This window comes from Grus americana, chromosome 22 (assembly GCF_028858705.1).
Source record: "Grus americana isolate bGruAme1 chromosome 22, bGruAme1.mat, whole genome shotgun sequence".
In the NCBI taxonomy this organism is placed as follows: Eukaryota; Metazoa; Chordata; class Aves; order Gruiformes; family Gruidae; genus Grus; species Grus americana.
Window position 1 is genome coordinate 4,163,834 of NC_072873.1, and position 24,792 is coordinate 4,188,625.

At 38.2% G+C, this 24,792-nt stretch overlaps 1 protein-coding gene across 7 annotated transcripts; it reads right to left on the reverse strand.

Moving 5' to 3' along the window:
- Positions 1–318: 318 nt before the first annotated feature.
- BRCA1 (BRCA1 DNA repair associated) lies at positions 319–24,755 on the reverse strand. 7 transcript variants are annotated; one of them, XM_054801714.1, is made up of 23 exons: positions 24,706–24,755; positions 23,670–23,769; positions 21,521–21,574; positions 21,132–21,212; positions 20,534–20,622; positions 19,480–19,625; positions 18,701–18,803; positions 17,726–17,771; positions 17,111–17,253; positions 13,314–16,604; positions 12,603–12,688; positions 10,816–10,987; positions 8,476–8,608; positions 8,132–8,298; positions 7,325–7,650; positions 6,769–6,856; positions 6,084–6,161; positions 5,568–5,608; positions 4,896–4,979; positions 4,436–4,490; positions 3,187–3,260; positions 2,585–2,645; positions 319–1,497 (listed from the first exon to the last, which is right to left on the reverse strand). In XM_054801714.1, the coding sequence occupies exons 2-23, from the start codon at positions 23,747–23,749 to the stop codon at positions 1,394–1,396; spliced, it is 5,502 nt and encodes a 1,833-aa protein (XP_054657689.1). In that variant the 5' UTR covers positions 23,750–23,769; positions 24,706–24,755; the 3' UTR covers positions 319–1,393. The 7 variants fall into 7 exon arrangements, with proteins under 7 accessions (XP_054657689.1, XP_054657687.1, XP_054657688.1 ...); XM_054801712.1 differs by lacking the exon at positions 24,706–24,755 and adding an exon at positions 24,638–24,685; XM_054801713.1 differs by lacking the exon at positions 24,706–24,755 and adding an exon at positions 24,428–24,521.
- Between the last annotated feature and the right edge of the window lie 37 nt (positions 24,756–24,792).

Genomic DNA, 24,792 nt, shown 5'->3' on the forward strand with positions numbered 1-24,792 from the left:
AAATGCTTCCAGCACTTACACTGCCAGGAGCAACGCCTAGTTAGACTACATTTGCCTGCACTTGGCAGCTGCAAGACATTTGATAACACATTTGTTTCTCAGGTTGGTGGAAATTACAATTCTGATTCCAGCTCTGAAATTCTAATTTACATTTTTGACCTCCTCCAGTAAGTCTCCACTCCCCCCCCCATTCCAGGAGGCTGGACTTCAGATATTTCTTCATATATGTCTCAATGCAGAGACTGAGCGACTGATTGACATAAGAAAAGCTAAACAATTCAGTAAAATACTTGCCAAAATAATTTTATTTCCTTTGAGCATTCCAATATTTATAAACATACTTTCTATAACTTTCCAAGACAACCTAGCAGCATCAGAGCACTGAACAATTCTTTGAACTTAGTGACAATTTTTTTTTTAAACAATTTTATGAAAACAGGTTCTCTTTCTGCTCTGAAAGTACAGAAGTATTTACGAAGTTCAATTGCTCAGCAACAGAAACAAGCAACATATTTTCTTCCATATAAAAGCAATTTATTTTCTTTGCAGTCTCATCTTGCAGGCAGGGACTAAGAGAAGCAGATTCTTATAGGGCTTAATACAGGTCGCTGGGATACTAAAGTGCATCTGTTTGTTATCTCTGCATAAGTGCCACATACACTTCTCAGAAATAAGACTGACCCAACACTAGTATAGGCTTGTGGTTTTAAGGATTGGTTTATGCTGAGAATCCAGTGTTGGCTTTCCAGGGGCTCTACTCATGGGTGATTTTCCTGGTTAGGGCAAGTTGGCACTTGTATATACAACAGGAGAGCTGTTTGTATAGCTTTCAACACAACTATAATCCATGGCCTAAGATTAACCAGGCTGATGTATTAGTAATCAGAAAATAGTATTTCATTGTATTGGTATACACCCTTATTCAGGTTATGTATTTTTGCAAAATGAAAATATGGAGGTTACTCAGGAGTGCAAGTACATTTTAATTCAAGCCCTGAGGCAAATATTACTCTTAAATGACTGTCTCCAAAATGTCCTCAAGTATATAAACAGGAACTGGCTGCAATGGTAAATAATACATCGCCATTTCTCTGAGGAGGCAGTGTTCTATGTTTTTTAACTTTTAAAATTTGTTTTACTCTAATTTAAAGGACCATTTTGAAATTAGAAGTGTTAATCTTTAAAGAACAGTGGGCAATTCCATCTCTATGTGGTAATGTTGTTTAAGTAACTTTCTTATTAATAAAAATGTAGTTATTTTACTCTGAACAAGAACACCGCACACACATAATCTCTCAACAAGTGACTTAAATTCTCAGTCCTTAAAATAATTACCAAACAATCAGCATTGATGAGAATTTCTGAGCAATGGAAAAAGAACCACAGATCACCCTTAGGACACGAGGTAAGCATCAAACTCCTGGCACTCATAGCAAGCAACACTGTCTAATACCCACTCTCGAGTCACCATGGCAACATTGTTCTTTTGCTGGATTGCTGTAGGACAAAGACACAAACGATAATACTGTTATCAATGATTAAAGCAAGCTTAAGGTGAGCTTACCGATGTCTGTCAGATTAAGCTATTTGCTTTATCTTTGACATTTTAAAGGCCTTGATAAAAACCAAGAGTTTAAAACTAGTGATGTGGCACTACTACTCCTTTTAACAATGCAGGTAATACTGCTGCTCCCAAAAGAATAGCTGTTTGGCAAATGGTCAGGCAGGAAGTTTTGAACACCACAGAATAAACACTAAAAGCAAAGAGTGCAGGCCTTGTTATCTTTTCATTTAGGACGTTGGTGACAGAGCCTCAGTTCCTGTCTGCTCAGGCATACTGAGTATGTGACAAGCAATGAGTCTCATTAAGAGGGAAGCAACAGAAAATTACTGAAGTGCTCCCAGAGTGTTCTTCACTGTTTCAGGAAGAACAGTTTCAGGTCTTTTTCTTTATTTTCTCTTTTCCCCAGTGCCATGGAAACAGCTGTTGTTTTCACATCATCCTCCTGCTCCATTTTTATTTGTTGAACTCCACTGTAGCCTAACTAGCTCCCATTCATCCTGTAACTCCCACTGTCTCATTTAGAAGTAAGTTAGTCTGGAACATTTGCACTTTCAAAGTCTCATGGTTCTCTGGAGCATTGAAAAAAAAAAAAAAAAAAAGAGGCAAAGCTGTATCAGTTAACACTTTGTAGCTAGATAGTCTCTCCAGACCAAAAGAATCTTGTCCCATCTGAGGCTTTCTCCTAGATCTTACTAGTCCTCCAAGGGCACACTTCCCCACCTTTTAGAAACCATCTCCAGCTTTACAGAAACTTTTCTGATTGATTATATGCAGGACAAGTGAGCCAAGAATAGGATTTGCCTGCCAGACTACCTTTTAAGTCTCTGTTACTGATGCTTGAGATAATATACCTTGTCCTTCCAGATTTTTCTTCCAAGACATACCTCCGTCTCCAGATGCAGTATGATTTTATTTCAATTCCTCTACAAAGCTCTCTGATATTTAACTATTAAAAGGACGGAGGGGATAAAGACACTCAATGTGTACCATAAAACTGTCCATGACAGTGTGTTGTTTTACCTCTATAATCCGTGTTTTCCATCCAAGCATCTGGCTGCACAACCACGACAGCAGTAGAATTCTAGGATTTAAAGGTAAGAAAATAAAAATGGTACTGTTATCTGTCTGTCATTAAGTCACTCTCACACCTCTCTGCAGAGTGCGGTAACTGGGCTAACTTTACTTCAGTGTATCACTTCAGAGAGGACGTTAAGAAGTGGCAGTAGAGGGAGAAAGACATTGGTTCCCAAGATTTTTCTGTGTTTTCTCTCCAGGAATGCTATGACTAAGTCAAGGCACTAAAGGCTTTTTGCGCTGGAAAGTAAGGCTCAGCGCTGATTTCAAGAGAAATTAGCTATCTGGCTGTATGCCTGTAGGGCCTGCATAGAGCACTCTGATCCACTACGGTTAGCCTGTCTTCTCATACAGACTGGCCAGAGCCTAGAACACAAGAACTGTTGCCATGCAGTTTGGCATCATTACCGTGCGCAGTTCTCACTAACACACCTGTATGCATCAGTCTTTCACAAGCCCAGGAAGGTCATGTAATCTTTCTGTGTGTTGTATATCATGTTAACTATAGACTGTTCACTACGTGAAGCGTAACATTCATTAACACTTACTGTTGTGTGTGTGAACAGATGAAGTTGCTTCACTACAGAGGCACCACAAAGCTCCACCATCCATTCCAGATGTTCTGAAAAAATCAGAAAACAGTTTATTACTTCAATGTTTTACATCACGTTGAAACTGATACTATTCCCTAAGCCCTCAGGTGTTTCTTCCAAGACAAACTATCATAATTTGAAAGAAATGTAAGCCTTGGTAGAGAATAAGTCCTTTCACTTTCTAGCCTCACCCTCTGGGTCAGGACTAAACAAAACAAATCAACCCTGAAAAAGCAAACCACCACATTTAAATTTAAATTGTTAGTGAGTTTCTCTATTTCTTCTCATCATAAGGATGTAAAATTAAAAAACAGAAGTCAGAAGTCTGATTATCTCTCATTAACAAAAGTAGCCAAAGTATTTAATTTCCACCAATTTGTTGAATTGATAGTGAAGAAGATAAGTAAGTCTCTCAAGTATAAGAGCCATAATTGATGATCACTGCAGCAGGTGAAAGCACTGCATCCTCTGTAGTAATTACTGTAAATGTCAAGAGATGTGAGGATATTTCACTCAAGTCAAAAATAAAGTTATATTGGACAAATTGGAAAGTACCTGCTGAATAAGCAACAAAAATAGGAAGATAGGTACAAATATTTTAAGTGGAAAAATTCTAGCTTAAATTTTCAAAACATCTACTATACTTTATTCCATTTTAAACTAACAAAAAGAAGCTATCCTGCCCTGCCTTTTCCTTCTATATAGACTTCTGGCTTTGTTGTGTGTTTCACTTAACATCTGATGCTAGAGAGAGAAGATTACACTGAGGATGTGCCAGCTGCTAGAAAAACAATATTTAGGAACTGTTTTCTAAGACAGAAAAAAATGCTCAAATACAAGGGATCAATTGCATCTGAAGCAATTACCAGGCAGCATGATATTAATGCTTTTCCTTCATTGCTAGAGAATCAGAGATAAACTCAATAAAAGGCCTGTTTTGAAATATAGCAAAATTGCCAAAACAGTTCTCTGAAGATCTCCAAACAGAAGAGAACACCGTTTTCATTCTAACTGGAGATAGAACTGGATAAAGTTCTTTACCTACACTATACCTCAGGTAGATATTTTGAAAGTATTTCAGAGTATAAGAGGTACAAGAGCATCCAAGAAAAGGTCAAATGTAAAACCCTGGTGAATGCACACAATCCCCCTCCAAATATTTTTTCGTGCTAAGAGTTAATTTAACTCCACTAAAATGACACACCTGTAGTCATATCAGTGAAAGGTCCATAGCAACAGATCTCAAGGTCTTTAAAGATCTGAAAAATAAGGAACATGTTAACAGAGGATATAGGTATTTTTGAAGGACAATACTTAATATACTGGTTTCAGTGCACTTCTAGGACTGGTTATCAAGCTATCACTGTTTCACAAAGTGTATCTGAAGCTCTTTGTAACCTACAAAAGAATATCATCAAAAACCCCCCAGCCTTGTGCTGTCCTGTACTGATGTTATAAAGACAGTATTCACTCTAAGCATACTGAGTCACTTGAGCTCTGTCAGCAGCACAGCAGATCTGCTCACTTTTCATGCTTACTTTGTACAACTCTGTATCTATGGAACAGCAGAGAAATTGGAAGAAGTTCCAGATATTCAGCTAGCATAGCCATATATCTGCAACAGTCACAGCAGGACAGGATTTTCATCCCTGATGTGCTCATACCTTTTCAGTCAGAGACTGTCTAGCCTTCTTCGGACCTTGGTGGTTTCTCCCATTGATTACATCTCCTCTAACTTCAAATTTCTCCTGGAACATAACATAAACAAGCAATCAGAAGTTAGAGACTGAGAACACGTCCATGGTCAGAGTTGTGCATCAGGACGGGAAAAAGCTGTCAGATTTCAGAACTGGAAATCTTACAATTAAGTGTGTACAGTAAATTAACAGGTTTTTCAGGAAAAGTGATGGAAAGCGATAATGAAATGCCTGCAGCATCAGACAATTTTTAAAGAAACAAAATTATAGTCAAACTGTAGAGTAATCTAGCAAACAGTATAAAAGGGGCACACTCCAAGACTATAACTAACTTACCAGTAAAGGCTCGTTTGATAGAGGTTATGTACTGATAATTTCTATCAGTAGGAACACTCATAAAAATTATCCCTATAACCCATTAAAAAAATAACAGGGACCCATTATGTCTTAAATAACAATGAATACATATAGCCTAAGTGTGGCTTTTGGTCCTAGCATTTAGTAAAACTAGAATCCTGGTTTTCAGAGGCAAGTTTGAACATATTAAGTGTTTAGACAATATCTGAGGCCACTAATAGGTCTAGCAACATAACAGCATTCCTTACACATTTTACATTTCACTCAAGATAAAAGACCTACCTCATCCAGTATTCTTCCTTCTTTAAAGGACTGAACTACCCCTAAATAAAAAGATCAGAACAGGACAAATCATTTTATGCAGCAAAATTGTTCTTCCACTGCCAATAGCCTGACTTCATTAAATTGAAGGTATTTGTACTAAGGGAAACTGAATACAGTATGAAGCCTGAAAGAACACTGAATTTTTTTACCTCTTATAAATAATATTATTTTTGCACTAACTGATGCCATGCATCTCAAAGATTTAAATTAAGAGGGAGAAAAGGCTTTTGTCAGGGTGGGGAGCAATCCAATGTGGTTATTTGAAAGCAGAAAAAGTATTCAGAAAAGAAAGAAGCTTGATACTGCTGTTTGCTTCGGGTTTTTTATTTATTTTAAAGTATTTAGAAGAAACTCTGCAAATTATCAGGTGCCATGACATGAAGAGGTGTTGTGTTTTGTTTTTTTTTTAAACTGAAGAGTACATTTACAGTAGAAGGGCAGAGACCATTTAGCTCCAAAACAAGTTATACTTACACTGATAACTAACTACCCATTTTCTTCCTGCAATACCCAGAAAGTACTTCAGTGTCCGTTCACACACCAGCTCCTCATCTGCAGAGCAAAGAATAAGACAGTTTTCAGTTTTGACATTAGTGGAAAAAGGTCAAACAGAGCAGCTTGGGTTCTTTGTACTTAAAAGCAAGTCATTTTTGCTAAGCGCAGCAACAAAATATCAAGACCCTCTATAAAAAGATTCCGAAATTCTAGTGTCCCAATTCTACTGAAGTGAAGGAAATGAGCAGAAGCTAGTCACATGTACAACTTCTGAACCCTTTTTTAGTTATTCCATAAAGATACGAGGGAAGAAGCATCAATACTAGACAATGGACACTTAACAGCAGGATTCAGTGCCTAATGTTGGCACAAACTTTTAGATGACTAGCCATTTAAGATCTTCTACTCTACCAGAACACACGTGACTTTAGAAGGCAGTTTATCCTATCTGTATTTGTATGAAGACAGAACAATCTAATAAAAACATTAATAAAAAGATTCCCAAGTTTAAACAAAGAAATGCTGATAGAGAAGAAAGCAATTAATACCTTCTCTTCAAACTTATTCAAATTTATTGCCGAACTGTCTGCTTGTTGGTTAGTCTAGAGTTAAAATTCTATGTGGTGTGTAAATATAGCACTTGTTCACAGAGCTCCCAACAAACCTGTTTTCATTATGACATGGGTTGTTCCTTTAGTAATATGATTAGATAAAGTGCTCTGAGTTTTTCTTGCAAACTTCTGGACCATCAACTGCAAAATAGGTAAGAAAATCAATAGCTAGCAAAACGGATTAAAAACCCAACAACTACAGTTTATAGGAGTAAGACAATAATTACTTTAAATTAATGGTTTTATTTGTGTTGGCACATAGAATGCACATTTCCTTAAAAGTCAGTAATTTTGGCACCATTCAACAGGCTCAAGTAAAGAGCAGCTCTCGGTCAGCAGTTTATAAACCAAAAGCCATATCCTCCTAGAAACGGATCATAGAAACAGGTTTATTAGCAATTCAGAATCAATTAGTTACAAAAATCCTCACTATGGATCAGAATTTGGGTAAAGAAGCAGCATCTGAGAACATTATGGGAACCAACCAACAAGCCCCCTCCAAGCCCCAAGGCTCCAAAGTCCTACTTAATTATCTCTCTATGTTGAGGACTATAGCAGTAATCAGGAACAATTAACAAGTGATCTCTAAAACTTCTGAAACATACTTACATGTTCACTTTGATTCAGACCTGATGCCACAATTGACATTTCTTTCCTGTTAATCACAGCTGAACTTGTAGCATTTTCTTTCCCAGCTGCATTGTGCAGAACAGATATAGGAAAACACGCGCTTCCCTTCGATTTACGTTCTTGAGTACATCTTTTATTAGCATTCTGAGCCACAACAGAACTATTTGCTGCTTCTGCAGTTCGAGGGTTAAAAAGCCTTACAGAGGAAGAAGAGTTATTTGTACTCCTGGTCACGTTTCCAGAGAGATTTGATAAGACAGATGCACTGTTTAGCCTGGTTCCAGATTTCTGCTCATCTGCATTTTCTGAAGGAAAAGAGAAATTACTCCTTAAAACAATTTCATCCTTCTTGTAGCCATGGTGGAAAGCTGTTGCTCTACCTTTTAAGTTTAAAAATGCTGGAGTCACTTCCTCTCCCTATTTGTTTATTACTTCACCTTTGCCTCTATCATTACTTTTCCCCGACCTGTAGCTGAGACACTACAATCACTAGAATACTTTTAGTAGCATATCCGTCAAGAAGTACCAATTTATATGCGAGACAGATAATAACTCCCATTACTGTCAAAATGTTGTCCACCCCCATCCTGATGGGCAGCTATACAGGTGGGCTATCAAACAAACCCAATGAAACAAGAAGTAACATCTTTTCAAATTGGCCAGGAATATATAAATTAAAATCCTTGATTTACAAGAAAAAGTTGTATCTTGCTGGTATGTAAAAACACTAAAAAAAGCAGGAAAAAAGCAGAAATCAAAATGTGTTGGATCTCTCTTAAATGTTACCTCCTTCAAGCTGACACTGACTATATTCTTGCACTGCTTCCTGCACAGGTCTTGTCTTTTCAGAAGGAGCTTTGCTCTTCAGAACACTGTCACACTGACGGCCTTTCTCCAAATCTGGTCTCTTTAACAAAGAGGATTTAGAAGATGGAAGCAACAATTCAGGAGACCTTGAGAGAGGGAAATTGGTTTTAATACTTTTTTTACTCTTCTAAATATCAGAACCATGTAGCAACAGCTAAGCTATTTTAATTGCTGAAAAGCTGAGGTATTTATTTAAAGATTTTTTTTCTTCTGTTTAATACAAGATTAGAAATAAAAGTAAAACCCAAAACCAAACCATTTACCTTTCTTTTTCTAATTCTTTGATTTTACTGTTGAGAGAATCACTTGGCATAACATGGAATTCGTTGGCTGAAAATCCATTTGAACTGCTACATTTATGATTTTCAAAATTTCCTTCTGAGGTTGACTCTGCCCCTTTAAAAAAGAAAGATAATTCTTAAACAAGCAAAATTAAAGCAACTGTTCTTAATTGTTTCTCTGGGTAAGAAGTCAAGCATTATCAATCCAGATACACTTTAGAAAGGCAAGTGTCCCAAAACAAATCTACACAAAATACTAAGCCATCTGAAGCATGGCTAATGACTACATTTTATTTCACATATTAAACCATCTACAAAACTGTCAGCTATGTATTAGGTGGAAATTAGGCATTATTAGTGCAGTTTGTTTATGAATCCTCTCAACACATTACCGTATCTCTGTTTGCAAGCAGTAGAGAGGCATTTGATAGCTAAAGGTGCCTGTAATTTTTATCAAATTATCAATAACTCTTGTCAGTTTAAGTTTTCACAAGTCAGAAATCCATATTCTAGCATAACAATGTAAACATGCATTGTATTAATGAAATTATTTTAAGTAGTTTTCGCATCTGAAGAAAACTAACCATTGATTTGCTGACTTAATCTTCAAGCAGTCTATTTATAATTATGTTATGAATTTGGCCTACTGGGCTTAGAAATGTCACATTTCAAAGTCCTCTCTATGAAACAATATTCTCAAACTTAGTAAGGTTGAATGCCATGCAATTCAACAAGCTTTGTTAACTGAGCATGGATTGTAACCAGTCTCTTAGTGTTAAGTACACTGTTAATGTTTTAACAGCTCAAGAAGTCCAAAAGATGAGCTAGAGAGGAGGCTGAAAACACAGTGGAGCTGCTAAATCAGTAACACAAAATCAGAAGAGGATTACAGTGAGTTTCTTCCACAATAAATGGCCCTAGTTTCCTGTCAGGAATCCAGGTATCCAAGCAGCAGCCACAGTAGGGAAGGATGCCATTACCCCAGATTTTTGAAAGAAGTGAACAGACCGCTGTGTACCTTTCAAAGGCTCAGCCTCTTCACTTTTTCTGTCTTAGCTCCCTTTTCTCCACGAAGGAGCCTCCTGATGCAGACTACACTCTGACAACAAAAACTAACTTACTAACACACAAGCAGAAGACCTATGGGTATAGCTGCACCATACTGGCTGACAGTTTCACTTTTTTTTTTTTTAAGATAGAGGATAATCTAAAGGTCTCATACCTCACACTGTACAATGCCATCATTCAGGAGATCAAAAGCAATCTACAGAACCTACAGATTGTTTTGTGATATTTGACTAGCACCCACAGCAGCAGTGGTCCAATACCAGCCCCTGAGGAACACCACTCATCACTGGTCTCCACCTGGAGATTGAGCCACTGACCGCAAGTCTTTTGCGTGTGACCATCCAGCTAATTCCTTATCCACAGAGCGGTCCATCTGTCAAATCCATGTCTCTCCAATTTAGAGACAAGGATGTTATGCAGGACAGTGTGAAATGCTCTTCCCTTATCCACCAACGCTGTAACCCTGTCATAGAAGGCCACCAAATTTGTCAGGCACGAATTGGCCTTAGTGAAGCCATGTTGGCTGTCACTGATCACCTCCTTATTTTCCATGTGCCTGAGCATAGTTTCCAGGAGAATCTACTTCACTGGACTGCCACGACTTCTCCCTTTGATCCTGACCCATAAGCTCTAGGTCAGCTCCTCATCCATCCCCAGATGGAGCTCCATGCACTCCAGCTGGTCATTGACATAGAGCACCACACCCCCTCCTCATCTCCCCGGCCTGTCCTTCCTAAAGAGCCTGTACCCTTCCATCCCAACACTCCAGTCACAGGAGCCGTCCCACCATGTCTCCATGATGCCAATGAGATCAGAGACGTGCGCATGCCTGCAGGGCTAACTCCTCTTGTTTATTCCCCATGCGATGTGTGTTTGCGTAGAGGCATTTCAGTTGTGCCCCCAATGAAGCTGACTGACTGGAGCAGCTGGAATTCCTTTGTGCCACACTTCAGGTGCTCTCCTGCTGACCTGCGACCCTTCTCCAGGCTCTGGGCTCCATTGCTGGTACTGGCATCAAACTGGTAGGATTGGGATGGATTGAAGTTCTCCCCTGGTAACTTTAGTTTAAAGCCCTTTTCACCAGCTCAGCAAGCCTGTGACCAAAGATGTTCTTCCCCTTCTCTGACAGATAGGTTGCATCAGCCCCCAGTTTTAAATTAACACTATAATTTGTGGTAGAGGGGAAAAAAAGAACTATTAACAGTCACACAACTGTTTGTAAGAAAGCAATGAAAAGCTTTCCCAGCTATTTACCTCTTTGTCTCATTTGTTCCATTCCAAATGTTCCTTCACTACTGGAATGTGGCAGTTTCCTATGGACAGGTAAAAATTCACAGTCCTGGCTTCCATGCTGCTTTAGAACTGCTTCAAGTACAGCCATTTCTTGCTGAAGCTTTTTTAGGTTACTTTGCATAGCATTCTTCTGCTGCAAAGGATTGTGCCAACATTAGCAAACTCAGTTTTAAACAGTAAGATTAATTTCTTTAACAAAGGCTTGAAAATTAGAAAGAGCAAAATTATGTGGTGCTTTTACTGTAACAAATAACACACACACGCTATGTCAAAAGTAAAAAAAACCCCACCCCTAAAACCCCAAACAAACAAATCGCAACCACACAGTCATTTTGCTGTTCACATTATTTCAGTTTAGATGGCTCAGAGTTTAATCAGTCAGGAAAAAAAGAACTTCTGCATAGATTTCTTTTAAAGTCCTTTTGTCCCAACTGCATTAGCCACTTAATTTAAAATTTAATAATGAACAAGTATTGAGCCTCTGTACTTTCCACCATTACCGAAAGCCCAAATGACTATTAAAAGGGATTAAATATTTCATCCTACTCTTCCTTACTTTCTCTCTCAAAAACTACAATATCCTCTGTTAAAACGTGCCATATACACTTCCTAGTAAGAAGAGCTCAGGGCTTCAAAGGATTCTTTTAAAAACTTAAAACCTTCACCATACAGGATAAAGCAGTTTCCACAGCACTGAATACTACATTTGTAGCTCTAGCACTGGCACCGTGTGGAACTTCCTTGTTACTGAATCAAAACACCCCAAACCAAACAGAAAACCCCCACCATGCAACAAACGAAAAAACTCCCCACCAATCCATACTGCCACTATTCCATTCAACCCAGGCAAATCCTAGAATCTCTACCAATGAAGCTACACCAGGGAGAAATACCCTGCCGGCTGACCACATTTTCCACTGATGCAATAAACAGAAGAACCAGCCATAAAGCACAAAACCAAAATTCAATCTTTGACATATATTAAAATCCATAGGGATATTAATGCTGAAGAGAGAGATATGGCATAAGATCTACCTTGAAGTTACAGAGGATGAAAAAACAAAACAAAAAACCCAACACCAAACCACCACAACAAATAACCCACCAAACAAAGCCTCAAAACCAAAACACAGAACAAACACCCAAAACCACCCAGCTGGAAAAAAACCCCAACAACTATCACCCAATACATCAAGTCTGGCCATTAAGCAGTAATCAGGAAATTAATAGTAGAGAAAACATACTGTGCTAGACGTACCTTTCATTGGACACTGCCTGTTGGGTCTTATATTTATAACAGTTTAATACGGAATGATTTGATCTTTACTCTTAGAAGGCAAGTCTCCATGCTTCTAAATATCATAATGTAGCAAATCCAATTCTTATCACCAATCATTATAAATTCCTATCAATGAAGCTTTTAAACACAAGAAGCTGAGGTTTCCAGCACTGGTCAAGCATGGAGATTCATTAACTAGCATCTCCCACAATTAAGCACTGTAATCAATACCACCATAACAACTTGTGGCCATTAGGATATAATGTTACCATGGAAGGCAAAGTTGGACAAATAACGGCACAGAAGCAGTTCTACAATTCTTCATTAATTATGCTCTTGAAAGTAATCTAGCAACAAAAAGAATTATGATGAAAGCAGTTTCCCAGTACACTGACTTCACAGCTTACATGTACTTGCGTATATCCTAGAATGCAAACTACTTTAGAATTTAACATGTAAACTCACTTACCTGTGTGGTAAGGATTTCATCCTGAGAGAATGGTCCACATGAATCTTCTACAATACTTGTTTCACTGTCATATCCAGATGCTTCACCTTGAAGAAGGTAGAAAAAAAATCTTAGTTAAAGAAAAAAACCAAACCAACAAACATTATCCATCATCTCTTACCACACAGACCTTTTAGCCAACTGTTAACTATAATGATAAAGTGACATGTTTCAAAAACATTTAAGTTAGAAGCACAGATCTACTTTAAGTGAACATTTCAAAGACTACCGTGCCACACGTATGGCAAAGTAAATAGAACTCAGTGTTTCAATAGGTCAAAATAAGCACTACGGAATTCTGTAGCCAATTTCAACAAACATTTCATCTGGGGAAACAGCTTAGGCAGGCTTTATGGAATTTTGCTGATAGATGCAAGTATCACATTGCAGTAAGAAAGCTAGCATTTCACTCAAGTGCCATCACCCAGACTCAGTCCAGCCTCTAGCACCCAGTCTATTCATTTATGCTCTGGACAATGAATACTGGCAGAACTTAATTTTCAGGAAATAAACCACTGAGGGTTTTTTGTTTGATTGATTAGGGCTCATCATTCCTTTAAAACAGCAAGCACCACATAAATACAGAAAAAAGTTCCCATGCAAACACCAAAAATCTAGGTGCAATGACATTACAAACACAGCTGCAGAGATAAAAAAAATCTTGGTTTGTACCTAGGTTTGTTCCCCTGTTTGGGTCTTCTTGGCATTCATCTTTGAAGTTCGTTTTGCTTCTCTTCAGCCCTCCGTTACAACTTTGAAAAGTTTCTTTCCTCTCATTCACATTGTGCACTTGTTTGGATGCATGAACTTGTACTAAAGGTTTCTTCGGCTCTTGTGCTCCATCAACTGATTCATCAGACATGTTGGACTGGGAAGAAAATAAGTTGACAGAGCACTCTGACTCCTGGCTTGGTGAAACACACCCATTATTTAGGGAAGTTTCAGGCATTTTCTGCATATTATTGTCATCATGACTTCCATTGTGAGGCAATGTGATGGGACTTACTGAAGACTCTACCACAGATGTCACTTGTTTATTGATCTGCAAAGGTGTGCTTACTGATTTGCCAAATAATAATGTCTGAAAGCATGGTAAATCTTCATCCTCACTAGATTCTTCATCTGAAGATTGCAGTTTCCGCACTCTTCTTCGACATCTTTGAATACCTTGAGATCTTGGCTTAGAGCTAACATTTCTATTGTTTAGTTCTTTTACCAAGGCATTGTCACCTCTTTTCACAAACACAGCAGATCTCTCCCTCTTATCAGTTTCAGAAAAGCTGGTGTTCTCTTCAATATCATCATCAGAGCACAGTAAGCCATCCGGGGTTTCAGAAAAACCTGTAAAATCACTATTCCCTTTAAGAGGTTCTTTCAGAGCTTCTGTAACTAAACACTCAGGCATCCCCATGCTAGCAGTTTGGGTTGCTTGCTCTTCATTCCCCTTTACTTGTTTTCTTTCTCTTTTTCTCATTGATCTGGACTGCAAATGCAGTTTGTCATCAACAACTTTGGCCTGTCCTGCTTGATTGTTTTCTGAACTGAAGCATATTTCATTAACTGCATTTAAATCAGTTCTTAGGAAAATGTGCTCTTCTGTATTACTGTGATCACTTTGGCTTCTATTACTTTTGATTAGATTCTGTCTCAACTCACTTTCTATGCCTATGTCAGTTGACACTGTCTTTTCACTTCCCTGCTCTCCATTTTGCAATCTGTTTTTGTCTTTGGTCCTAGCAGAACCCATTCTTAATGGTGTCAGAGTCCCTTGATTTGCAACTGCTGAAACATCTTCTTGACGTTCCCCTGCATGCGTACATTCAGTGTTGTCAACAAAGCAAGTCACAGGACTTACACAAGCAGATTCATAAGTCTTAAGCTTATCTTTCTCACAAACTCTACTCAAGCTTTCAGCAGTAGTTTTGTCTTCTTGCAAGTTTTCTGGTTTTAAATATTTGCTATGCTTATTTTCTACCTGATCAGCATGTGACACCTTTAAAGTTTCAGAAGCAGCATCTTCTGCTGCACATGCTTTCACAGGAGTAGGATAAAGGCTAAATGACAGGCGTTTGGAATGTCTAAATATATTTCGCAGATACTGTGTGTCTAACTCACTATCTTCAGCTTCCTTGGTCAATTCTGAAACATTTTTAGCCACTGGTAACTTTTCAGTTTTCAAGTCCCCTGGAACATTTTGTGCATTATGTCCACTGTCCTGGGGAAAAGTAGTACATGATTCAGTCATCTCTTCAGTCGGGCAGCAAGCGCTTTGCACAACAGTCACTGAACCAGACTGTAGGACGAAAGGGTTACCTTGTACGTCACCTTCTTGAGAACCTGCATCAGGTGCAAAAGAACTACCGTTTGAATGCCGACATGAAAATGTAGGATCGAAGAGACTTTTCCCAGTTTCTGCAGTGTCAGATGAATTCTTGAGATTAATCTGTGTTTCATTTGCTTCCAGACCACCACCCTTCAGATTAGTTAGTGGCTTGTAACTCTGCGTACTCTGGGGCTCACACAGGTCTTTGCATTCAGAAGCATGAACTAACACATTCCTTTGGACTCCATGGTCACTGTCATACTTTTTTGCCCCCTTAGTTACTACTCCTTTTCCTGTTTCTTTTGTCATTTCTTCAGAAAGTAACTGAAGCCTCCTGCTGCGCCTGACTTGTCTTTGCTCAGAATCAACTTTCCTTGGTTCTTCACTGCTTGGATAGCTATCAATCTGTGGCTCAGCTGGATCAGGGGAAACAGAGTTTCTATCCACTACTAACTGCAGAGCACACATGGTTCTAGTAGAACACCTGCATCTTTTTGCTGCAGAACCTCTTCTTTTAGTGCTTTTCTGATCACAATTATTCAGTGCTAGCTCCTCATCACAGTGCTTGCCAGTCACCTTTTCAGTAGCTTTTTTCCGTATGGATCCTCCTCCTCCCTCAAGTTCTGCTGGTGTATTATCCTCTCTATTCTCAGAAAGGTGACTCTCATTAACAGCAGAACTTTCACCACATCTTTTCTTTTCAGCATCTCCAAGGCTGTTAACACTTTGAGGGCACCCATCTGCCTCTTCTATATCTTTTTTCTTGATGAAATCCTCAGGTCGCAGGATATGGGCAGTCTTCCTTTTTCTTTTTAGTCCATCTTTGCTGGAATTATTCAAGCACTTATCAGCAGTCACATCTTCCTTTTTTGTAGTAGGTAAAACATCTCTCAGGATAATAGGGGCATTTGACTTCCTCTCTCTCTTGTATGTTTTCCCAAATATTTTGTCTTTGATGCTATCTGCTGTTGGTTTTGACCATCTCTTGTTTTCTTCAACCACTGCAATTTCCATGGACTCTACCATAGGGTCAGTCTTTTCTGAAATAGAGGAATCTTTATCTGATAAACATGTATCTCCTTCACCTGAAATGTCAGTTGCCTCAGCAGAATCATCCTGGGAAGAATTGGAAGACAGAATCTCGTTGCTTTTTGAAAACCATTCATTGACCTTCTGAATGCTTCGCTTCAGTCTCTTCCTAGAGACTTGGTTCAGGGTAGCACAGTGAGGTGTCTCTGGCTGAAGCAGTTTCTCCGGAGGAGATTCTTTTTCATGGAAAGAATCATCCTCAGGTTCATACATTTCCACAGCTTCCACACTTTGTACAACAATATCTATTTCCTTGCTTTTATCCAGCCTGCTCTCAGAGCTATCTTTTAAGTCAAACTCTTTGCTTTTACTATTGCATTGAGTTTGCTCTGCATCCATTTCTTCTGTGTCATTAAAGAAAGAAGTGTCCCCATTCCTTAAGGGACTGGCATTACCTATTCTGTCACACTGCTCTGTGAGTAGGTCTACAGCAAGAACATTTGAAGGAGAACTCTGGTATTCAGTCATATTGACTTGGCCAGGTTTGGCACATTCAGTGATGCTCCGTGTGCTTTTCTTGCCCAAGCCTTCTTTTGAGAAATCACTCTCACCTGAAGATTTATAGGTATTATAAATTATTAAGTCCTATTTTACACACACAAAAGCAATGACAAGCTTAACAGCTACTTTGTTTTAAAAATCTGGTCTTATTTCCCCCCACAAACAGAAAATTACATGGCACAAATCTCCCTCTAGAGAAAGGGAAAAAGATCAAATTATGTAGGACTTAACGTTCATCCAACATCTTACATGAATTACCAGACAGTGCTCCCAGCTTGTATTATAGGGGATAATATGGCTGATGTAGAATAGAATAAGTTTTGCACTTTGACCAAGTTACTTTTTCCCCTTCTGTTCCTGTGCATAGAATATCTGCATTTTAAGTATCTAGTCTACAGGTATAGTCTTGTATTACACTGTCACTAGCTGTAGAAATCAACAAAACTGCAGTACACAAGACTGCAAGTATATATATTTAATCATGTGAAATCAAAATGTTAACTTGTGGTCTCTCTTTCGAGCTTAATTGCTTTTGTCACCAGAATAACAAACACACCTATGACATTTGGTGGAATTATTTCCTTAGCAGCCAGCTTGCCAGGCTGTGTATTGCAAGAATATTCATTCCACTTCTCAGCAGTCTTAAGTTCTTCTAGCTTTTCTTGAGATGAAATCAGAAGCGGTTCTTTGTCTTCTAACCTGTTGGGAAGGGAAATCTACTTTCATTACAGAGAAAGCCACAATAGGCACAACAGAAGATGATACTTAATTTTCCCTTTTTGCTCCCTGAAATAGTTTTTGGAGAAGTCAAGCTGCATGACTGACACTTGCCAAAACCAGATCCCTTCAGAGTTTCAGGCCATTTCTTTAAAAGATCCCCTTCCACATTCCTGAATTTAACATTTACTTTCTAAAGCATAGTACCTGCTTTTCTCTTGAAGATATAATGTCTGTGTCGGCAATAAAACATTTAGATAATAGCTGTAAAACATATTATATGACGAAGTGATGGTAGTCAGCTACCCCTTCTAACCTGATGTCCTTGAAGTTGAAAGTCACTTGTCAGCTTGAAGAATTCTATCAGTCTTATGCTAAGAAACTAAAACATAGGAATGAGAACACTGAACTATTGTCTTCAGAAAAGATGAATTCCATAATCACCTTTACTTACCCAGTATTGCTTGCCTGTTTAAAAAGCTCTTCAGATGAATCGGAACCTAAAACCAAATCAGCTGTTACTCTGGTTGAAATGATTCAGAGAAAGATGACTTGCCAGATTCAGTGTTATCACAGAAGCATGCATGCTTAGTTCTTTCTAGAGGTAGATGCTTTCGATTTTTATCAGATGAAATCAAGTTCAATTGTGCAGTATTTCACCTAATTACAATTATTTTTATGCATAAATATCAACATGGCTCCAGCATAAAATTGTGTTTAAATACAGAGATTGGTAACAGAGAGCTACTAAGAGTTAATTAGCTAAGAGTTAGTTTCTAATTTCTAAACTTATACATGAAACAGCTGCTAGTATCTGGAATTTTGAACTGGAAGTCAGAGCAATATATTCGAATATCTGTCTCAGATCCTTTGATTGATCTTGGCAGAAACAATAAGGAAAAAAGAGAGGCAATGAACACGATCTGTTAAAAGGAGCAATTCCTTCCTTGAAGGAACAGGGAGAAGAAACTACACACAGCATATCTTGTTTGTCGCAGCAGTCAGCACCAGGTAAAAAAGAAGTTCTGAAAAGCTAGGATAGACAGAAATGAAATATTCTTTTCTCAATTAGATTTCATTCTTATCTCTGGTTATTAACCAGAGTCTCAAGCATTGATGACAAGGCTTAATACGCTTTAGAAAACAGTAGTTATCATTAGTTATAACAACTATAACTTTTTCCACATCTAAGTATCTTCTCTGGATCTCGTACACTGAGCCTTAAAGGTTTACTACTGCAGCATTATTTCCTACAATATAATAAATTACGTAAAAACCCCTTTTATTTACCAACTTTGAGTTGTCCATCATTTGTTCCTTTGTTCTCATTTTGGGTGTTAAGCAGAAATTAGTTGAACTTCATCACCTTTCATTACTTTGCAAGCATTATACATAAGCTCAACTAGTGCAGATCTAGAACAGATCTTACCAAACTCTATATAAATTCCTTTTTCAGAGTCACATTTCTGGGTTTTGTTTCTTCGGGGACGCTTTTTGACCCTGGTAAGCTGTGTATCCACATTAGCTTCCTGCTGATAGGAGAACAGAAAGGAATAGTTATTTGTAACAGTAGACTATTTCAAAAGTAGTATCCATTATTTAAACTACAGCAGGAGGTGCTGAACTAAGTATTTAAATTGACAGCCTCTATACAAAAATCCAACACATGTAATTAATCATACTGATATCAGTAATGGAATGCGTTAATAGAAACAATTATCATGCATTTAACAGCTCAAATCATAACAGTTTTATTTCACTTATTCTATTCAGCATCAAGCAGATGAGACAAGAAACAACATACCGTGAACAAACTCACACACATGGCAATCACCTTAAGTTAGGTATTATCTTAAGAATTCTTAAGACATATTCACAGTCTTAAGCACTAAAAAAAGTGAAAAGCCTACCAATAGTTAGACAGTCTCATTAAGCAAGCAGTATGAAAAAGCTTTCAATCCTAGTTTCAGTAACAGAATATATTATGGCAATATTATCTTTAAGTTCAGGTCATTTTAAGCAAATAACTTTTTAAAGTAGTTTAGGAACAAAAAAAAATATTTAGCTGTCCTTGTCTGGAATAATATTCAAGTCAAACAGCTGAAAGCAAACCAAACTCTCCTGTTCCATTCATTTATGTATATGCATGCATACACATTCCAAATAAAACACCAAACGATCCACAAAAATAAATTGGGAAAAAAATACCAAGGTGCAGTTTTCTTGTCCATTTTCTTTAGCACTTTTTTTCCTGTTTCTGAAGCCCTTACTTTGGATGACAGAACTTTCTTTACACAGGAACTCAGCAGCAGTGGCTTCTGTGGATGTTTTTGAAAAGTGATGACTGTTTAAAACTGAAAAATATCAATAGGAAGAAAAAGCAAAAAAATTTCTTGTGCTGAGCATGACAATAGGTATTACATATTAATAAAATAGCCTGGCATAGACTCTATGCAATTAGCACATATACAGCTAAAATACAATTATCAAAGAAAGAAATTCCATTGAATTATTAGTCCAATCATTCTTTATGAATACTCCTCAAGTATTAAGTAAAATCTTGATCTTGGCAACTAGTTTTCCCAGTTGCTTATATGGATAACGTAGCAAGAACAGGATCTAATACTAGTGATTTTAGAACAACTGAACAAGTTGAAAAGATTTTGAAAAAAAAAGTCTAGTTTTATAGCACAATATATTAAGAAAAAACCAAACCCCCAAACCCACAAAGCATCACCCACCCCCAACAATATCTTGTTTCCCAAATATAAACAAGATGTTTCTGGACTTGCCAATACCCTTTACAAGGCACTGACTATTTGAAAGGATAAATTTGGATTCCATAAGGATATACCTGAATGGGACAGGTTAACATACCCCATTATAGTACTTGCTAATTCAGGCTTTAAGACCGTCTAAGAAGTTAAAGCTGCAAGGTTAGGTATAATCAAGAGCAGGACTTAGCTACACAGTTATAGATTAAAGATCATTTGATACACGTTCAGCCATATTTCAGGAACTGAAAATAAGATTGGCTGAAGTCATCAAAAGCACAGTAAAAACCCTTAACACTGTTCAAGAGGTTATTGTAGGAAAACCTTGGGAACTTAATGGAACTTATGCTTCTACATCCAAGAAAAAACTTGATAATTCTTCTCATGTTGAGTACTGCACAGTAAATGAGATACCCTGCAAATAATTATGATACAAATGTCAAAACCTTATTTAAGAAGGGGGGGGGGTATACATTCACAACACTTACACTTTACTCCAGTGTCAAGCTCAAATGCGTGGATAGTTTCCAACAATCCTTCAATTAGTTGCTTAAATCTGGAATTTTCTTTCAGACTTCTGAAATAAAATCACCAGATGAGTTGTTTTAAGACAAACATATGGGTCAACTATTCATAGTTTTACTAGAATTTATGCTGAATAAAAAAACCAAGGAGTAAAACTCCAAAGTGGAGGATGAGACAATGAGAAATTGTTGCCAAGGAATAACACCACAATTCCCCAAAACAACCATTATGGAAATTAAAACTATCACAAAGTAAAAATTTCCCATTTCCCTCATGTAGGTTTAGCAAAGAGAAACTAGTTGTAACGATTGAACAATAATTCAGTCCATACTTGATAGCACAATCATTTGCTAAGAATGGTGCCTTCACCTGTGATGACTTGAAAAAAGTTTATATTGAGGTAAAGCACTAGAGTTAGTCCTTCAGAAACTGACAGTTTACTGAATAACCATATTTTCTTCTTTATTTCAGTCTTCTGCCAAGACATTTTTAAGACAATGATTAACTTTTCCTTAGAGTTCAAACTTCTCATGCTCAAGCCCGCTTGCAAAGATGCCTTACCTCTTGGTAACTTCAGTCTTACAGAGAGGACACTCTACCACACCTTTTTTCTTTTTGCTGAGGAGTTTGAACATGCAGAACCTAGGAAAAAAGAATAATCACGATGGTAACACAAGGAAGAATTTTATTTTCTTTAAAACTGAGCCTAGGCGTGTACCACTGAATAAAAATCCTTCATTATCAAGTTGAATGTCTGTATTCTTGTTCTGGTGTTATGATGAACTAATCAATCCCCTTTGACACCTCTGTGAAACTGCAGTTGTTTCTTATTCAGAATTTATTTTTCCCCTAAAATAGCTACACAGTATACATCATTAGCGCTAAAGTAGTATACATGGAGAATAAGAACAGATTGACTAAGCATCACGATTACAAGTTTCCAAACCTACCTGCAGAATATGTGATCACATTTTGTCGAAACTGGTTCTTGTACCACATCCAAGCTACAAAAAGAAAAATGAAGGAAAACAAGAACACAGAAGTTACATATAAAATAGGAGCAACAAAATAAGATTCAGAAATACAGTCACTTTTCTAAACTTAAAAAAATTATAAAAAAATCTTGGTGGGGAAGGGAGGTAGGACACATTTAACAATTCTTCATTTGAGAACCAGGTACAATAACAAATACTGTCATTATGTGATATATAGACATATCTACTGGCTCGTCACAATCTTTGTCTGCCTCTGGCAAAAAGACAGCATTTTCTGGAAGTGCCAGTCCAGCAGGACAGGAAACATGGTGTTGGAACACTAATGTTTTCTTTTTCAACACTGACCTCCCGTGACAAGAGTAAAGGGCAGCATAGTTCTGTTTGGGTTCAGGAGCCCACTAGACTCTTACTATGTTTGTATAAGCCAAACGCACAGACGTGTCAACACAAATATTTACATTATTCCTCCCCCCTCCTCCCCCCCCCCGTTTTCTATTCTAAATCCACTCATGTCTAGCACAGCGTGAAAATTAACATTTAACTTGATACTAGGGCTTTCAGAAAAGCTCTAACCACTTGTTCTACCCACTTTAAAATATCATCTACCTTGAACACATACTAAAACCAAACAAAAAGTCATTTTAAAAACTACTGCTCTAATTTAGGCATATATTGTGTTGTTACAAGCTCTAGTTACATAAGAAAGATTTCATGAGTTTCACGGACTCTGTATCTACATAAGAAAGCCTATCCATGACTGTGTTCTGCCTACAACCTAGTAGCATGCAAAAAAGTTTATATAATGATTCCACTTAAACCATCGCAACAACATAACTTGGACAAAACCAGCCAAAACAAATATAACTTTATTATTGCAGAACACTCTGACTTGAGCTTACAGCAAAATATACACCAAGAGCCAAAAGCAGCCTCAGCATTACTTTTGCATGCATTATTCATTCCCCAATCTCATTCATCCATATTTTGGGATGTTTTAATATTTTAATTTGCCGTAATAGAAAAGAAAGATTATACCTTTATACCTTAATGTCATATATGGAAATAAAGTGAGACAGGCCCAACCCTCACCATATTCACAGCCTTCTGCCCTGTTAATAATTACCAACAAAACTGCTAGGTGCATTAAAATCCTGGTTTTGAATTGCCCTTTGCAACATGTCTTGCTAGTTAAGCCAAACAGTACGCACTTCCATGATCTTTATCACACAAATAAAAAAAGTAGACATTGAAAATCTCCATTCCATGTTAAAGTCAGCTTCCTCCAATCAATCAGCAGTACCAGACTGTGTAAAATCACTTGATATATTTCATTATTCCATCAAATTCCACATGCCATGGAGGACAGCAGAGGTAGGACATAGTTTCTATTCTAGCACTTGTAACATTGTTTGTTAACATCCAATGACAACACCTCAGCAAAACGCACGCTGCATCTTCAGAAAAGTTTGGATTCAAGTTTTTCTGTGTAGTGATACAGACATTCTATGGTTTCTGCTCTGTGTCTTTGTAATAGATGTTATTACCAACACAGAAATTATTTTGGGTTTCCAACAGCAGTAAAGTAAAATCTTTCCAAATGGACTTAAAAACATAAGGACTTAAAAACATTTGCCACCATAGACAAAATAAGCTTCAGCTGTTTGGTTCAGTGGAAGCAAGCCTTTCAAAAGCTTAGCAGACATTCTAGGTATCTCAGCTTTAACTAGAATCTATGCTATTTCAGCATTTGTTTGCATGACCTCACTTACCTTTTCGAGACAAAGGACAAAGATCCAGGCTGCTTTACAAACAATACTCTAATCCAATCAGCTACATTTTTTTCCCCTAACTAGAGGACTGACACTTTCAGGTTGTAGTAGAAAAAGCAAAGTTTATAGAACCTAAGAGCAAAACACAGGTTCTGTCTTGCACTTTCTCATTTGAGCCTTACAAAGCATCCACATACTTAACCTTAAAATACAATTCTTTTTGCTTTCTGACAACCCATAGAACTGACAAAGCATTTGAAAAGAAAAGAGATAGAGAAAACCAAAAGACTCATTAACTATACTAATGCAGAGTTCACATTATTCTCCTGGCATACCATATTGGGCACTCCAAATTCTTCCGCATAGCCAAAAGCACATTTTGTACATCTTCAATAGCAATCACTGAGAAGTCCATCCTTTACATCAAAAAATATTCTACAGGAGAAGAGAAAAAAAAAAAAAAGAGTAATCAGCTTTGTCAGAAACAAAAGCATCCCACGACCATGTTTTCTCCTGTACGGCTTTTCTATAAGATGCTGAACAGTATGGAATACTCAGCTGCTATTTCTCAAGTGAGGCTTGGCAGCATTGGTGGAGTTCTTATTCTGAATGTTTACACTTAAAGCCTGCCAAGTCTCTTGCAGTCAAAGGGGCAAACCGAAAGGGTTTAACGGAAGTAGCATTCAGTAGAAAGCATAACGGAGAGAAAAAGGAACTTTCTGGGTGGAAAAGGATGTAAAGGAGACCACAGACATAGAACCATAGAATCTTAAGGTTGGAAGAGACCTCTAAGATCATCAAGTCCAACCGTTGACCCAATACCACCATGTCTACTAAACCACGTCCCAAAGTGCCACATCTACACGTTTTTTGAACGCCCCCAGGGATGGTGACTCCCCCACCTCTCCGGGCAGCCCGTTCCAATGCCTGACCACTCTTTCGGTGAAGAAATTTTTCCTGATATCCAACCTAAACCTCCCCTGACATGTTTACGCCAAGGACCCTGGGAACTGCCCACACCACCCAGCACAGGTAAGACCCCACAGCAAACACCGCAAATCCTGACAACAAAGAGAAACCCCTGAACCATTACGCGGCGGCAGCTCGGGAACACGGACGGTCCCTGCGGCGAGGCCTATCAGCAGGCCGGAGCCAAGCGGCCCGGCACCCAGCTCGCCACACTCCGGCCGCCTAGCCCCGACCGTCCCGCCGCCGCAGAGAAAGGTGGTCGCCGCTGGTGCGGCCCGCCAGGACGCTGCCGGGGCAGAGGCGAGTCACAGCCGCCCGGGCCGGAGCCACTCACCCGCCCTCAGGAGCCGCCCTACAGCATCACATTTCGCGCCCTTTCCACCACCCCGGAAGCCAGCACACCTGAACAGCCAATCCGACGCCCAGACAACAGCACGTAGTGCGAGAAGCGTACTCTTATTAGTTCCTTCTTGTCACGTGATGTTCCTG

Coding starts and splice junctions, on each gene's coding strand:
- BRCA1 (XM_054801714.1), bottom strand. CDS start 23,749: ATGGACTTCTCAGTGATTGCTATTGAAGATGTACAAAATGTGCTTTTG. Junction 20,623..21,131: donor AAGACTGAAGTTACCAAGAG/GTAAGGCATCTT, acceptor ATTTTATTTCAG/AAGTCTGAAAGAAAATTCCA. Junction 1,498..2,584: donor GGAAAACACGGATTATAGAG/GTAAAACAACAC, acceptor TTTGTCCTACAG/CAATCCAGCAAAAGAACAAT.